The sequence below is a fragment of the Chrysochloris asiatica genome, unplaced genomic scaffold, assembly GCF_000296735.1.
Source record: "Chrysochloris asiatica unplaced genomic scaffold, ChrAsi1.0 scaffold00147, whole genome shotgun sequence".
NCBI classification, from domain to species: Eukaryota; Metazoa; Chordata; class Mammalia; order Afrosoricida; family Chrysochloridae; genus Chrysochloris; species Chrysochloris asiatica.
The window spans coordinates 1,744,481-1,761,651 of record NW_006408665.1 but is presented as its reverse complement, the minus strand read 5'-3'; the positions used below and the strand labels follow the sequence as shown (position 1 = coordinate 1,761,651).

General features: G+C 37.6%; 1 protein-coding gene across 1 annotated transcript in view; it reads right to left on the bottom strand.

The window, feature by feature from the left end:
• Nucleotides 1-432: 432 nt before the first annotated feature.
• LMNB1 (lamin B1) overlaps nt 433-17,171 on the bottom strand; it is a 66,047-nt gene continuing 49,308 nt past the window's right edge. The window contains exons 6-11 of the mRNA XM_006870677.1: nt 15,874-16,094; nt 14,492-14,717; nt 12,260-12,364; nt 7,949-8,068; nt 4,112-4,219; nt 433-1,241 (exon numbers count right to left, since the gene is read on the bottom strand). Of these exons, the coding sequence (XP_006870739.1) occupies nt 1,200-1,241; nt 4,112-4,219; nt 7,949-8,068; nt 12,260-12,364; nt 14,492-14,717; nt 15,874-16,094 (822 nt within the window). The 3' untranslated portion in view covers nt 433-1,199. The remainder of the gene's footprint in view (nt 1,242-4,111; nt 4,220-7,948; nt 8,069-12,259; nt 12,365-14,491; nt 14,718-15,873; nt 16,095-17,171) is intronic.

Here is a 17,171-nt window from a genome sequence, read left to right as displayed (position 1 = left end):
TGAACCACCGACCTTGCAGTTCAAACGGCTTTGCAGTCTGGCGCATTAACCCACAGTGCCACACAATGACAATATAGCACTTTAAAAAAAAAAAAAAAAAGCTCTTAACACTATTTATTTGTCCATTTATCATTCATATGGTCAAAGCCTCCATGAAAAATTAAGTTCAAAAAGGAGGCAAAGTTATTAATCAAAAACAAAGAATTGAAATAATACTTTTCTACTCCTCTAATCCTGTGTGTGGTGCTGTGGGTTAATGTGCTGGACTGCAAAGTCAGTTTGAACTGCAAGGTTGGCAGTTCAAGCACACCAGCTGTGCCTTGGAAACCCTATATATACACAGGATCACTAAGGGTCAGAATCGACTGGATGGCACATAACAATAACCCTGCTTTTATTTTTTTTAATGGTTAAAAAAATTGACAGTAGATTAATATTAAAAGAGCTTTTATTTGTTAATGTCACATAAGAAATAAGCAAGTTACACTATCTTAAAAAAACCCACAACTAAAGCATTTTAATAGAGATGCCCTTCCCTCCCACCTCACTGCCCTCCCTTTGTTCCCGTCATGAATTAAGAATCTAAGAGAAATAACCATAAAACAAAGTTTTGCAGAATCCTTCATCCAGAGTGCTTACATGATGATTAGGTTAATATTGCCTGCTTACAAAATTTATCTTTTCTATTTTAAAAAACAAAACAAAACAAAAGTAACCTTGATTGCTTATTACAAAAATTCAGTACAAAAGTTCAATATATTGAAAAATGCTTCCCCCGCCCTCACAGCACCGTTATATATAGCAGAGAACAATCAAGAGCAGATTGCTAACCTAGATAGAGCAATCTTCAAATTAACCCAGACACACAGTGGTTTTTATTTATTCCTCCCTCCCCACCGTAAGAAATTGAAAGAACAAACACACATACAAAAAAAAAAAGTCAAAATTTTTGAGGGACCCTTTCCAAACAACAGTACAGTTAGTTCAGTGTCAATAATTCACATCTTGCAAAAAAATGTATGGATATGATTTCGTTTACAAAACTTTCAGTGTCAAAAAAAGGAAATTAAGGCCATCAGATTCGCAGCTTAAAAATTCACATAAAGGAAATATAAAAATATTCTGTGCTTCAAGAAGGCTCTGCACTGTATGTAGGTAAGGATGACCATATTTCTTTGAGGAGGAGAGATGACTTGAGTTCACATAATTGCACAGCTTCTATTAGATGTTCTTGGGGCTCCCTGATGAGGAAGAGAGAAAGAAAAGTTAGTACCAAGAAAATGGATCCCAGGATTTTAAAATAAGGGATAATACAAATCCATGCCACGAATTTCAAATGGACTCAACAGTTCTCACTTTTCAACCTTTTTGGATGGGATTCTTCCAGAAAACACGGCAACAAATTCCAGGACAGTAGTTTCACCCTGGCTGCACATTCAGAGCCTAAGTATCTTAAATTAAGAAAAAATTCTGATCTAGGATTATACATCAAATCAATGAGAATCTCCAACTGAATTTGGATAGAATGACTTTGTGTGTGTTTCTTTAATTCTAATATGTAATCAAAGTTTAAAAGCACTGTTTAATTGACTGCACTTACAAAACAGTAACCAGGAGATGGATACACTCTCTTCTAACTATCCTATCAGGGTACAGCTTGCTAGACTGTGAAAGTCCACAAATGCACTGGATTCATCCTTGACTGTGAAATCAAAGTGGCACCTGTGTCCATTTCTTTGTCACTCATCAATTCCTTAAATGGGTTCCCAGTGTGGTGCTGTAGGATAAGCACTGGACTGCCAACTGCAAGGTGGGTGGTTTAAACACACCAGTCACACCTTGGAAACCCTATACAGGATCCCTATGAGTTGGAACCACCTCAACGGCACTACACAATTCTTTAAAACCTCACAATATAACTTGTGACTCACTACTCAACTAGACTGATCATGGTCTCTTGAAGGTCACCAAACTTCCTTGTAAACTTGAAAGGCTTATTCTTGTCTTTTGTGAACTCTCTAAAGAATCTGACACTGCTACTGCCAACTACCCCTCAGCCTCAACATCCTCTTCTCTCTGCTGGCAGCAAAATGCACTGGTGGGTTAATGTGCTGGACTGCAAAGTTGGTTTGAACTACAAGGTCGACAGTTCAAGCTCACCAATAGCTCCTTGGAAACCCTATACAGGGTCGCTATGAGTCGGAATCGATTCGACAACACTTAGCAACAATAACATTCTAAAGTTACCAACATGACAATTTCTAGCTGCTTAGCAGATATTTCTATTCTGGCATCTTACTACCACATCAAAAGTCATGGATTCATATTCTATCTGAAGATCACTCTCAAAACTAATCTGTCCTTCCATCTTACGGACCTTGGTACCAATTTTTTTCCCTTATCAAAAAGTCCTAAAAAACTCATTTTTTTCTTCTCTTTTTTCCTTCTCACCTCCGGTTTAACCAGTAAGGCTTTCAACACTCCACTGAAATACTACCCTCAGTGTGTCTGCAGTCACCCTTCTAGCGCAGGCCCTCTGATTCAGCTTGCCCAGTGATATTCTACACTGGGGTTCTCAATTTAAAAACTATGCATTCAACTCCAGTGAGTACTACCCAATCTGTCTAGGCGGAGCTGATGAAATGAAATGCAGAAGGGTCACTTGTGATACAATAGTGAATGACTGTTGTCAGGACTGATTGTGAGGGTTCGAAATGTAAAGGTAGATGTTTTATAGCAAGGAAGGGAGTGATTAACTCTCTAGTCTAGAAGCAGAGGTCTCTAGGACCATCAACGGACAAGAGCAGAGCGGGACCCTACCCAGAGAAGCAGCGAGGCCTGAGATAGAGGCAGAGATGATGACGTGGAGTGATGAAGCGGCTGGGGGCTTTGGATCCAGAGAGGGAGAGGGACTGTTGGGGGTGGGGGCGGGGAGGTAGAGGGCGGGTTTGTAGGGTATACCCTTTGGTCGGTTGATGATGCATGGAGGGGATTGGAACCATAGCAATGAAACGATACACGACAGAATGAATGTAAAACTAAATGAGTTTTCTCATGTAAACTATCATATATATAATTCACAAAAAAACATTTAAAAAAAACAACAATTGTGCATTCAAGACTACAGCCAAGTATCATTTACCAGAGATTTTCTCAACTACCCTAAGAAACTCATGCTTTGAACCACTTGTCTGGCATCTTGAGATATCGCCTGTTATTTTAGTTCCAGTCATTGAAATACTTCTCTTTATGGACAGGAAATGGTTCTCACACTATTTTCTTACTGATACTACACATCTAAAGTTTCTATTCTTAAATCTTACTCTAAAATATATGAGAAGGCATCTAGGACATAAATTTAAAAGGAAGGAATGTTGATTAATGATCTGACATAAACAGCTTGAGAATATAAATGGAAGACCAATTCGTTATTAATAATTCTAATTTAAAAGCCCCAAGTACCAGCTAAAATCTACCTTGCAATTAGATAATAATTAGGAACGTAATACAGCAAGTAAATAATTTGTTTCTCATTGAAGTTGAATATTACTCTTTAAGTTTATGTGTTAATTTAGCAAAGTCCAATTTTTAATCACAAAACAATACTATAAAAAAATTGGGGGGGCATGTATTCTAATTCATAAGGAGCTCAGGTAGCGTAGTGGTTACAAACTGGGCTGCAAACCACAAGGTCAGCAGTTTGAAACTACCAGCTGTTCCGTAGGAGAAAGATGAGGCGTTCTGCTCCCATAAAGATTTACAGCCTGGGACACCCTGTTCAGGGTCGCTATGGGTTGGAACCGACTTGACGGCACTTAACAACAACACTCTAATTCATATGTACTTATTTATATTACAATAATATTGTACTATATACATTAAAAAAGACAAGATTGAAATTTCACAACATGATACCAAAAAAAAAACCTAACATTTTCTTTCTAAAGTACTATCACCATCTTGCACATCTCCTTGGAAGCACAAACCTCACTTGGTATAACACTGCTCGAATTCATTAATAAGGCAAAAATCACCCCTATACTACTGGCTTTAATTTTCAAGTAATGCCGTTAATAAAATTTAAAACAATTATGTTTAAGTAAAGTAATACCTGCTGGTGAAAGATGTCTTCCTCTATAATCACTTCAGGTGCTTCTTCCTCCTCCTCTTCCTCTTCAGGTATAGTTGTTTTAAAGACAGTACTTCTTTGCGCAACCTCCTAAAAACAATGTTAGTTTGATTTTAAGTTAAAATCACACTTACACTACTTTAAAAAAAAAAAACTCCCCTTTCCAACTAACTACATGTTTGTATGAGATCAGGTTCTGTTCATGTACTGCAATCAAAACTACACACTGCAACAGACTGAATGCAGAAGCAGGTATGAGATTTCAGACGTATTCTATGAAGGCCGACAAGAAAAGAAATTTGCAAAAATGTAAAACAATGTAGCTCTTCTTATTAAGTTTTGTTTTGCTTTGGCTGGAAACGCTATTTTTCATAATAAACACATTGTTTGTGTTAAACAAAACTCCATACTTGGAAATCATACAGGCTGTTCAAGAGGTGGACCTTTTCTTTGCATTCCTGTATCAACGGCTGTTTTTATTAAAAAGTCATTCCATCAGCAGATTTAGCTACTGAACAGAGTTTTTGCATAATTCCTAGCAGTTCTTAGATCCTCAATATTCCCTGCAGGGGAGCTACTGGCATCCAATTTAAAATACCTGCTGAGAAGTTTCCACTGGTTTTTTTTGTTTTGTTTTTTAAATCCCATTCTGTTACTAAGAATTCCGCAAATGATTTGGCACACTTAAATTCAACATGAATTTCGCTTCAGCTGGCAGCTAACTGTTGTGGCCTCTTGGACCTCAGTGCAACATGACCACTTGAAGAGATGGAAGGGGCAAGTGGTTCAGTGAAATGGAATAAAAGACACATGAGCACCGTTTACTAGAACTTTAGTTCCAATGTATTCTGCCATACTATCATTCACAGGAGGTAGGACAGAAAATAACTGTCTCCATTTTCTACTAAAAAGCTCAAGTACAGATTACTTTTCTGTAGAGAATGCTGCTGATGTGGCACAAATGCAAGCGTTTTTGTTTATAATTTATAAGCACAAGGCTAACCTAATGAGGTAGCAGCAAGTAAATGAGTTTGTCCTAGAGAGTGCAGCAAAGCATCTAATTTTATTCTGTACCGTGTCCTAAGGTCACTCAAGAAAGATAACTCCACAGAGGAAAACATTAAAATTACTTCAGCAAAAGCTTATCTGAAATATAATACAGATCAGCTAGTTTATAATGGCAGAGGAAGAAAATAAAAATCAGTGTCATAAAAATGAAACTTCAATTTTCAGTATGCCCAAATGTATATATAGTTTTATAAGTGAAACTTTGTGGCATTTTTTGTTGTAGGACCAAGGAAGATGGTCGTGTTGAGTCTCAATTAGTCTGAAGCATCAATTCTGTGACATCAGCCTATGTTTTCAGACTCAGTCATTTCCCAAATACTAATATAACCAAATTAGGAATGATAAAAAAGCCTGTGATTCTTTGAATCAATTAGTTTTTGAATGAAAGTATCTACTGCAGGAAGATAGCATACAAAACAGAAAAATAAATTCTCAAAAAGCTTTAATAGTACCTTTTCTTCAACTCAAATGAGGCAAGAGGAGCCAACAAAAAAACCTGTTTCGGAATTCCCACATAGCAGCTAAAGCAGTTCTCGGTAGGTGTAGCCACCACAGCAAACACTGGCTCCTAGAACTCCTGATGTAATTTAAGACTATTAGCCTCACATGAGAAGGCTTGGAAGCCAGCACCTTGCCCAACTTCATTAATTATGAATTACTGTAATACAGCAACTTTTATATAAGCCTGCTGCTAAGTACATTTCTTTTGAAAACATTAAAAAACCAATTATTTTAATGCAGAAAGACTCTATGGGAAATAAGTGAACAAAATAATGTCTAAATATCTAAGTAGAAAAATAAAACAAATCTATTTAGGACCAAAAGATGTTGAGAGATTTATATTTAGTAAACTGGTATTAATCAAGGAGCTAAAACATAAATGTCTTTAACAACAATGAGGATTTTTTTTTTCTTTCTTCTTACAGTTGATTCTGAAGGATGATGACCCCATGGTGTCAGAGTAGAACTGTATTCCATGGGGTTTGAAAGCCTTATTTTTTGGAAGTGAATCACAGCCAACCTTTCTTCTGGGGTGCCTCAGGAGTGGACTCAAACCTCCATCTGTTTGGTTAGCGGCAGTGAGCTAACTGTAGGCACCAATCAGGGACTCCCTCAACACTAAAAGACACACATAATGTCTTACATGACCAAGTTTACTCTCTATATAAAACATACTAGAGGCCTGGCCCATTCAATGTCTTGGGCATATAAGTACATTAATGTATTCAGTAGTGCACTGAAGCTAAGCTGTACCAGCAATTGTGTTCATCTCATTGCAACTCTGCAGTCATACCAAGTAGGCTAAGCCTGAACATAGCCATGATGGGAGTGTACACCTCCAAAATGAGCAAAAGCTACAAATCAGGGCTCTTTTTGTTGCTGAACAGTCCTAAGTGGTCTCTCCTTCTGTCAGCCACACTCCTTTCCTGCCTTTGCTGTCCCCTCTCTCCTTGGGAATATTTTCTCTGACCGCTCAAAATGGTTGGCTCTTTACCAACAGTTTATACTCAAGTGTTACCAGATGCGAGGTCCTCCCTGACCAGCCTGTCTACAGCAAATCTCAATGGTGATTGTAACACACCCCTGTTTATCTGCTTTGTTGCATTTACTAAAAATTATTTCCTGTTTTATTCTTTGGCTAAAATACAAGCCCCGTGAGGCCAGAAACCACGTCTATATAAATTCCTAGTATAAAGTGCTGAGAAGCACACAGCAGATACCTGGCATTTCCAAGGAAATTAATAACCCTGCACTTACAAATATGTTTGGCAACTTTATCTACCAAATTGTTTAGCCTAACACCTATCATATAACTGACTGAAGTATGTATCTGTTCATGCTGTAAACTATGAAGCAGTAGAGTCTGTCACCCTAAAGGGTGAGTGAAAATGTTAGAACCAGTAAGAACATCAGAATAAGGTTGTAGCTATGGCTTCCTTGGCAAGTCAACTTGAGGCTTTTTTTCATGGCACATAGGGATGCAGAAGCAGCATTAGGACTAAAATGAAAACCATTCTGAACTCACCGAAGCACCCTTAACATGCTTATTGCAATGACAACAAAGGAGAGTTCTCAAATTCTAAAAAGGGGCTCACGGATGTTTTATACGGTATCTGCATAAGGGAAGTAGGCTGAAAAAGATACGGATGAAGCCATTATTTAGTAGCTTCAAAACAGACTTACTTGCTTTATCAAAGGGAGGAGGAGGAAGGAATACAGCTCTTTGACTAGAATACTATGACTGAGATGTTGAAAGCATACACACCAAGCAGATGTACACTACACAATCTTTGAACTCAAGAGCTTCAGGAACTCTTGCGAATGAGTAACAAGGTTAGTAATATAAATATTTATTGAACTGAGTGAATCCTAGAGACTAGGCATTATTACAACCGTGTACCAAGGACTATCTCATTTAATCTATTAACATTATTATCTCCATTTTAAGGTGGGAAAATTGAGACAAGGTGAAGAATCTTACCTAAAGTTACAGAGCCTGTATGCAGTGGAGGCAGAACTGAATGCAAATAATCTGACTGTGGTACCTATTATGCTAACCATCAGTGTTCATACTTATATTCCATTCTGAAATTTTGAAGACAGCTTTGGTTTAATTTACTCAGCAGCTTTGGTATGGTTTAAGCAGACCATTACGTCCTATTTCAGTTTGATTTTTTAAAGAAAATCACACTTGCATAACAAACTTCCAGGCAAAGTTGACATTGTATTGGTACTAATAAAAAGACCTACCTCTCCCTGAGAATTTTTCAATATAACTTTCACATCTTCGCTAGTGCCCCAGGAGTTCTGGTTCTTCCAGATGAGGTCAGTTGGAGGACTGGCTGTGACACCAGCATTTGCAGCCCAGATCTGAAAAAAAGGAAAGGGCATCAGGACCCTAGATCTCTCATATGCCAAAGACAGCAACACAATGATGACACTTGAACACTGAGTAAGACTTTTAAGACAATCCTACAGGACTGATCATTGTTTCCGAGCTTCAGACCTGCTATTGTTGTTGTGTCTAGGAGAACTCAGAGTTCTCAAGGCCTCACTTCCCTATTTGATAAATGAAGATGCTGATACACAGGACTTTGGAATGAAGCTACCTATTTTTAAATACCAGCTCTTCTTCACGCAAGCTGATCTTAAGCCAGTCACTTCACTTTCCTGTTCCATAAAATGGGCCAGTAATGGTGTATGGTATATATATTCTGTGGAACTGTTGTGAAAAGTAACCCACATAGAAGGGCTGACTCAGTCAATGAATATTTACTCTCATTTTACACATACCATTATTCTGAGTCTTATGGGCCATCCTTGAGTTATTGTCTTCTGACTACCCCACCCTCCAATAGTGTCTTCCAGCTGCCAACAGCAGGCATTGAGATGATGACTAATTTCTCAAACCTCCTCCACCAGACAATCTATCTAGAACACTCTTATGGAAGCTTTTATGTTTCCAACTAGGGACAATGTCACACTACTCCAGAGTGTGTCAAATTTAGTTCCAAAAAGAATTCAGAAAATGGATAAATCACCACCTTTCAAAAGAAAACACAATTATTATGGAACCTGTAAATAGAAAGAAAATCCTGCTGTATTTTTCACATATTTACTGGCAGAAAGGTATGGATGACACGGGAACTATTTGGAAGTCAGAAGATTTAGGTTTGAAGCCTGGACAAAACACAATACCTTATAAGCCTTGATTTCCTTAGCTGGAAGGGATAATACGATCAGCCCTAATCTTTTATAATGATCATATGAAAGTACATAGATTATTATACAATGTCAAGGACTATGTGATAGAAAAAGGAAGACTGTAAGTAGGTGTTTTTTTAACATGGGGTAAAGATTCTTATCAATTACATTATTAGGAGAGAACCCTTAATACTTTTTAGATATTTGAAGCTTCTAAGTCTCCTGCATTAGTATTACAAATGGAAGGGAGCAAGGAGCAGTTATTCAGATGAAACCAGGAAAGAAAAAAGTGACCAAATTCTCAGATTAAAGGATTGTACCACTTGCAAGGTTGATAGTTCAAGCTCACCAGCTTCTCCTCGGAAACCCTATACAGGGTCGCTATGGGCCGAGCTCACTCAATGGCACTTAACAACCACCACTTGGAATGTTAATGTTTTTCTAATTTCAAGGTATAAGTTTTCACTAGTTTATAAAGAAACATTGTTTTCGTGTTAATCCTTCTTGTTGTTAAGTGCTGTTGAGTTGGTCCCGACTCACAGCCACCCCTGTATAGGGTCTCCAAAGATCAGTTGGTGAGTTTGAACCACCAAACTTGCAGTTCTTGAAGTTGAGTGTTTATCCTACATGCCACACCAGGTCTCTAGTGTTAATACTTGTTGTTGTTAGGTGCTATTGAGTTGGTACCAACTCATAGCAACCTTATGCACAGCAGAATGAAACACTGCCTGATCCTGGGACAACCTCACTACTGTTGCCACGCTTGAGTCCATCACTGCTGCCACTTGGCCAACCCATCTCATTGGGGGTCTTCCTCTTTTTCCCTGATCCTCCACCTTACTAAACATGATATCCTTCTCCAGCGAATTTCTGAAGTATGAGAGATGACGTTTGGCCATTTTGGCCTCCAAGGAGCACTCTGGCTGCACTTCTTCCAAAATGGATCTATTGGTTCCTTTGGCAGCCCATGGCACTTTCAATGCTCTCCTCCAACACCATAACTCAAAGGCATCAATTCTTCTAAGGTCTTCCTTATTCCTTGTGCAGCTTTCACATGCATATGAGGTTATTGAAAATACCATGGCTAGTGTTAATACTATTATTCATAAAATGTCAGTACCCTTTATTGCTTAAAGAACTCTGGTAGGGTAGTCGTTACAAGTTGGGCTACTAACCTTAAGATCAGCAGTCAGAAACTACCAGCTGTTTCACAGGAGAAAGCTGAGGCTTTCTGCTCCCATGAAGATTTAGCCTCAGAAACCCTATGCATTGTCGCTATGAGACAGAACCGTCTCACGGCACACCCATATTGCTTAATTTAGCCTAAAGTTTAAAAATATGTTACAAAGCTGTGTTGTTCAATATGGTAGCCACTAGCCTCAGGTGGTATTTAAGCACTTGTAATGTGGAGTTCTGGTGTGGCGGTGTGGGTTAATGCACCAGACTGCAAAGCCGTTTGAACTGTAAAGTTGGGAGTTCAAGCTCACCAGCATCTCCTTGGAAACCCTATACGGGGTCGCTATGGGTCAGAACAAACTCGATGGCATTTAACAATGTGGATAGTCTGAATTTAAATGCAAAGTAACGGTAAAATGCACATCAGATTTCAAAAATTAAAATGTAACTTGTTTTACATGGATAACATGCTTATATAATATTTTGAGTATACTGGGCTAAATAAAATACAGTACTAAAATTAATTCAGATGACTGGTATAATGGTTTCACATTAGAAAGAGGGAGAGCATCCTCAAATTGGAATCTTCTGAATTAAAATGGCAGGTTTTTCCCAACATTATACAACTCCATAAGAAGCATAATAAGCTGAGCAATGTTCTCTCAGGGTTCAAACTCAGCAGCTGCTCCTTGGAAATCCTATATAGGGTCACTAAGAGTCAGAACCGACTCGACGGCACTTAACAATAACATAATGATTGCTAAGAGAAGGAAGAAAAATGTAGTTAAGATTTTTGTAACCATTTTATTACCCATAATTACAAAATTAGCATCTGATATTTTCAAAAAGTGGCATCAATTTCTCTGAATACACCTTTTTTTGAGAATTTCTAACCTTTTGCTTTTCTTTGATTTTAAGCAATTAAGGAGTGTATCAATCATAAACTTTAATATGTGGTTAATAAAGAATCCAAGAATGAAGGAGACCATCACACATCTATAGTTTTCAGGAATGAAAACTGTCACTTCTCTGAAATCTTTACTTAAGAAAACAAAGGAAGCTTTCGTTTGCTCAATGAAGCATTTTTATCAAAGTGAGCTAATAGTATTTGTTGTTGTTAAGTGCCGTCAACTCAGTTCTGTCTCGTAGTGACCCTGTATAGGGTGCTTTACAAGAAGCAGCTGGTAAAATTGAACTGCCAGCCTTGCTGTTAGCAGTCCAGTGCCACACCAGGATATCTAGCTAACAGAATCTATTAAAAACGGGGTATTTCAGAACACCTCAAGTCAGAACTCAAAACAGAATTCCATACGGCCCATTTTTCTTTAAATCTAGAACCTTAAATATCGTGCAAACACTACATCTTTTGCTAAAAAAATAATTCTTGCTAAGATATTACGTTTCACAGCACTGATTCTATACAGAGTGCCTATCACCTAAAGGGTTTTGTTCAAAAGATGCCAATACCCCAACCTCAGAAATAGTGATTGGCTAAGTTCAGGGTGGACCCCAGGCTGATTTTGATGCTAACCCAAGGTTGAAAGCCACAGTTTTAAAGCATGTACTAGTGTGAAACAGATTATATTCCTAATCTCTATGCCAAGCAGTATCTTCTGAATTAGACTGGGCTACAAATATTAGTCAACAGATAGCTATTTTATATCTACTTGAAGAAATAAAATAAAACAAAATAATAAGTCAATTACTACTCTGAATAAAAAAGAATTTTTTCAATTTTTAACAGCACTTTTGGTGGTGGTGGTGTGCCGTGGATAAACGCGTCAGACTGCAAAGTCGTTTGAACTGCAAGGTCCGTGGTTTAAGCTCACCAGCTGCTCCTTGGAAACCCTATACAGAGTGTTTATGGGTCAGAATTGACTCGATGGCACTTAACAACAACATAGTGTTTCTGAGACTGTAAATCTTCACAGGAGCAAAGAGCCTCATCTTTCTCCCACAGAATAGGAACAGCTGGTAGTTTCAAAGTACTGACCTTGAGGTCAGCAGCCTGACTCATAACCACTACATTACCAGAGCTCCTTATACCTAATACCCTAAAAAGTTCAGACATTTTAAATGCCCATTTCTGAAATGCTCCTCTTTAAGATACCTTTTATTTTTTTATGCTATTTTATATCTGTTAAAACAAATTTAAATTAAAAGATGACTAAATTCACTTACTGTAACAGTCTGGCCTGCTTTCAGCACATATCTTGAGGTATATTTATAAGTAACTGATGCATCTCCTATTTTTCTGATCATCTCCCAGCCTCCCATTGGTTGATCCTATTCACAGAACAAAGTAAAACAAGGTCACTTCAAATATACAGCTTACAGAATAACAGAACAAATGAATCCACACATGCAGTTAAATTGACATGGTTTTCTGTTTGAATTTCCACAAAGAAAATATGATTTTTGTGATTCAACAAAACAGTAACGTCAATAAAAATACAGTTAATATGGCACTTAATTTTAAAGAGAACAAAACTAGAAGAAAGGCTGTGAGCCAAATTAAATGATCAAATTCACTGCCTGATAAGGTGGGTCTGTGAAATTTACAAACACATTTAGCTGTTATCATCCTAATAATCTATTATTAGATTAAACGTTAAAAATAGAGACATATAAGATTAGACATATAAGAAAAGAACAGAAGGAAGAAAAATCTGTTCAGCATTTGTACCACCTCTGCACAAATTTAGCTCTTTTAAAGCATAACGGGCTCAAGCAAGGTTAATGATGCAATGAACTAGCTGTAGGTGATAGTGATCAACTCTGGCCCTAAAACTTACCAGAGCCACCTGGAATTTGAGCAGGATACTAAAGCAATTATCTACACTAATTATTATGCCTTTCTAAGTCAAAGACAAGAATAAAACAGGTTGAGAGCCAGTTCCAGATTATAGTTCCATACAGAGCCACTATGCCTTCTGAAAAACACCAAGACCGGAACTATGGAGCACTAGGGGTTCCTGTGTTCCTTAGCTTTTAGAGTTGTAACTAAGAGTGGTATGAGGGCATGTCCTACGAGAACAAACTGCTAGTGTTCCTTTGCCCATCCTAAGTGCTTATTCTTCCATGTGTGATGTAGTTTTAATAACTCTGGAGAGAAATGAAATGACTTTCACAAAGGTTTGGCAGATCCTGAATATATGCTTCAGGAAGTAACATTCACCCCACTGCAGGTCCAAAGAGACCTAGCTAGTTTTCCTCTACTATCATCACACATCCCTTCCCAGCCACTAGTCTTATGGCACTTAACCAAGGAGGGCCTTCCAACCAAGCTCTTGATAGCCATGGCTTGAAATTTCAGAAATGCCTGCTATGAATATTTAAAATTTTAAACCTGGGTTTCTAAACAATTCGGTCAAGGATGCTAAAGCACAAATTCAGAAACCTGAACAGGAACAATCATCAGAATGGAAAAAATTACAAGTCTAAGCCCTAGGAAGAGGTATAGTAAGCCCTTTCAGGAATCTGTTGTGGAAGACTTAATTATTGGTGAAATTACAAGAGCAACACCTTCAAAGTAACACAGTCAGTCGCCGTCTTTGAGCTGGGCACTACTGTTTCCCACTCTACACCAGCAACAGAGGTGACTTCTACACAGTACATGATACCTTAAAGGGAAATTAAATTTCCCGCAGGGCTGCAGTCCGTAATTTTCCTCATTCCTATTATTACTCCAGTTCACCTATAATTTCATCAGCCTTCACTGAACCAGCTTAAACCAGTTCAAAATCCTGTTTACTCTTCTTGCTATAAATTCTTAGCAATCATTTATTCATTCCTCTATTTATAGAGAAAAATATTCCCCCACATCTATCTGAGTCCAGTCTCATAATTCTATCCATTCATAGAAAGCATATTACAATAAGAACTGTAAAAGAATATCTATTGTTTTCACCCACCCTGCCAACTCTTCTACAACTATGACTTTGGCAGTTAATAGTAATTCATCCTTGGGAAAGGCCACCATGACAAAATGACCAAGTGTGGGGAAAACAAGTCTTAGCTCTCTATATAAAAGGGTAATAAACAAAATCTTTAAACCACCAACGGCAGTATATCTCCTCTACCTCCTACTTTAACTTACATGTGGCTTCATGAATTTATGTAAAAAGGTGGAGGGAGACACTTATTCCATGAAGACTGTTAATCCAAATAAAGGCTGTTGTTGTGGTGGTGGTTAAGTGCCAACCAGATGGTTCCAACTCATAACCCTGTATAGGATTTCCAAGGAGTGGCTGATGAGTTTAAACCACTGATCTTGCAGTTCGAATTAACCTTGCTGTCCAATGCTTTATCCTACAGCGCCATGCAACAACTCCTAAGGAGTTACTAAAATTGCAAGATAACCCATCAATCTACAAAGGCTTGCTGGGAAAAAAGGACGTATATTTTTTTTACCTGTTCAGAAGTATTCTTCAAGCGGATGAATTTTCCATCAACATCTATCTCTTCAATGCAAACATTCCCAGTTGCTGAGGCGGAATGAGAGATGCTAACACTACTGCTTGCCTCAGATTCTTCCACATCAACTCTCTTCCGCTTTCCTCTAGTTGTACGAACACTGCGACTTGAGGAGGCTCGTGATACTGTCACACGAGAAGAAGGGCTTGGAGACAGCTTCAACCTAAATGGGAAAATACAGCATTCAGTTTATGAAAAACATATGCCATTCCTAACTTAAAAAAAGAGATGCGTATTAATAAACTGTAACAACAGAATATGTATTTGTTAAGCAAAACACTACTGAAAATATGCTAGACAAAGCCAATAATAATAATTACTAATTAACTAATTCTTATCTAACTAAGATAAATTTATGCTAGGATGTTCACCATGAATCTTCTTCAAGAAAACAACTTGAATATTCTTCCTAAGACTAGACTAACCACAATAGAGGAAATATGAAAACTATAGTAGGGGAAATAATCATCTGATTACCACCACCCTATCACAACCCCTGTCATATTTACCATCCTTTTTTTTCTTCATACTGAAATTGATTGGCTTTTTTTATTCTGCATCAGCCACTTTGTCTTTGGATCTTTTTCTGAGGATCAGGTTAAAACGATTTATACATTAACCAGATTTGAAAAAGACATATAAATACAAAATTTCTTTGAATTACATTTGTTTTTTTTACCAAAATATTTAAAATCTCTTAAGAAGACAGCATCTTGTCAGAGTAAAATATTTACTTAATAGCAACAATATGTTCTTAGCAACATTTTCTGTTGTTGGAAATAACGTATAATTTTTATTACTACCTCTACACTTGATGTGACACTGTAGAATCAGCACTGTACTGCAAGTCATAAGATCAGCAGTTCAAATCCATGAGCTGCTTCTCAGAAACCCTATACAGGGTTGCTATCAATCTGAACCAACTTGACAGCACTTAACAACACCTACTAGATTTGAAAAGAAATTGTAGAGAAAATAATAAAAATTTCCTATGTATTTTTAAAAGAAACACACACACACACACACATATATATATATACACACACACACATATTAATATTTATTTAATATATGTGTGTGTGTATATGTATATAAGGTGGGTTATATACACACTGTGGCACTGTGGGTTAATGCGCCATTTGAACTGCAAGGTTGGCAGTTCAAGCTCCCCAGCTGCTCCTCGGAAACCCTATACAGGGTTGCTATGGGTCGGAACCGACTCGACGGCACTTAACAACACAACAACCATATATACACACATACATATGCATATATTAAATAAAATGGTAGGGGTTAACATTAGATGATATGCTCCTTACCTCTCTTCTTCGCCTTCCAAGAGTTTTCTGTAAGCACTTATTTCCATGTCCAGAGCTAACTTTACATCAAGAAGTTGTTCATAATCACTCAGCTGTTGCTGCATCTGATCCCTTATTTCCGCCATCTCCCTCTCTTTGTCAGACAGCATGCGACGAGAGTTGTCTCTTTCTTTAGCAAGCAAGTCCTCTAATTCTTGAATCCTTTCCAAACATCCTCTAGACTTCAGATGCAAGAAAACACATAAGCACTTTGTAGAATCATTCTAGTATTAGTTCAAGGCAGTTATTTTAAACTACAGGCTGGAGTGAAAAAACAGAATCCTATAGAATCTCTAACTTGTTAGAATTCAAGAGATGGTGCTTTTAAGGAAATTAAAATCAAAACTCCTCAAATACAAAACATAGCTTTCAGGAAAGTTTAGGCTTATAAGATATTCTCCGAATGTAAATGTTACAAATGTATGTATGAGGGTGAGTCAAAAATTATCCACACTCCAGTTATATTAAAACTTCTATTGGCTACACTGTCTTAACAGTGCTTTCCATTAAAGGTCGCTGCTGTGCAGGTGTGAATGTGGACATCTGCAAACAAAATCTGAACTGATACCCAAAGGAAAGTAAAAGTTCCCTTGAAAAAATCATTATTGGTGATGAGACATGGATTCATCACTATGAGCTTGAGAATAAATAACAAGAGTATGGAATAGAAACATTCTCAATTGCTGAGTAAGAAAAAGTTCAAATGTCAACTATCAGCTGGAAAATTGTTCAACAATCAACAGTGCTCATTACAACAAGATGCTCCCTGAAGAGCTGAAACCTAAACTTCGGATTAAATGCAGAGTACTACAATTCAAGGGTGTTGAGATCTTGCATGATGATCTATGTCCACATATCTCTGCCCACATTGTTGACACTCTGCAAAACCTTTGAGGTGTTAAAACATCCTCCCTATAGTCCTGATCTTGCTCCACTGGACTATCACTTGTTTGGTCCCCTGAAAGTAGCCTTTTGAGAACAAAGATTCACCTCTATGAAAAAGTAAAGAGAGTGGTGCATTTGTGGCTCCCACCTCAGTCTAAAACATTTTTTTAATAAGGGAATATGAAAGCTTGTTGACAGATGGACAAAGTGTATTTTAAAGTAAGGAGATTATGTCAAAAAATGATGTATTTGTCTTTTCTAAAAGTTGATTAAAAAATTCTACAGCCAGAGTGTGGATAATTTTTGACTCACCCTTGTTGTATACTCTCTCTCTCTCTCTCTCTCTCTCACACACACACACACACACACACACA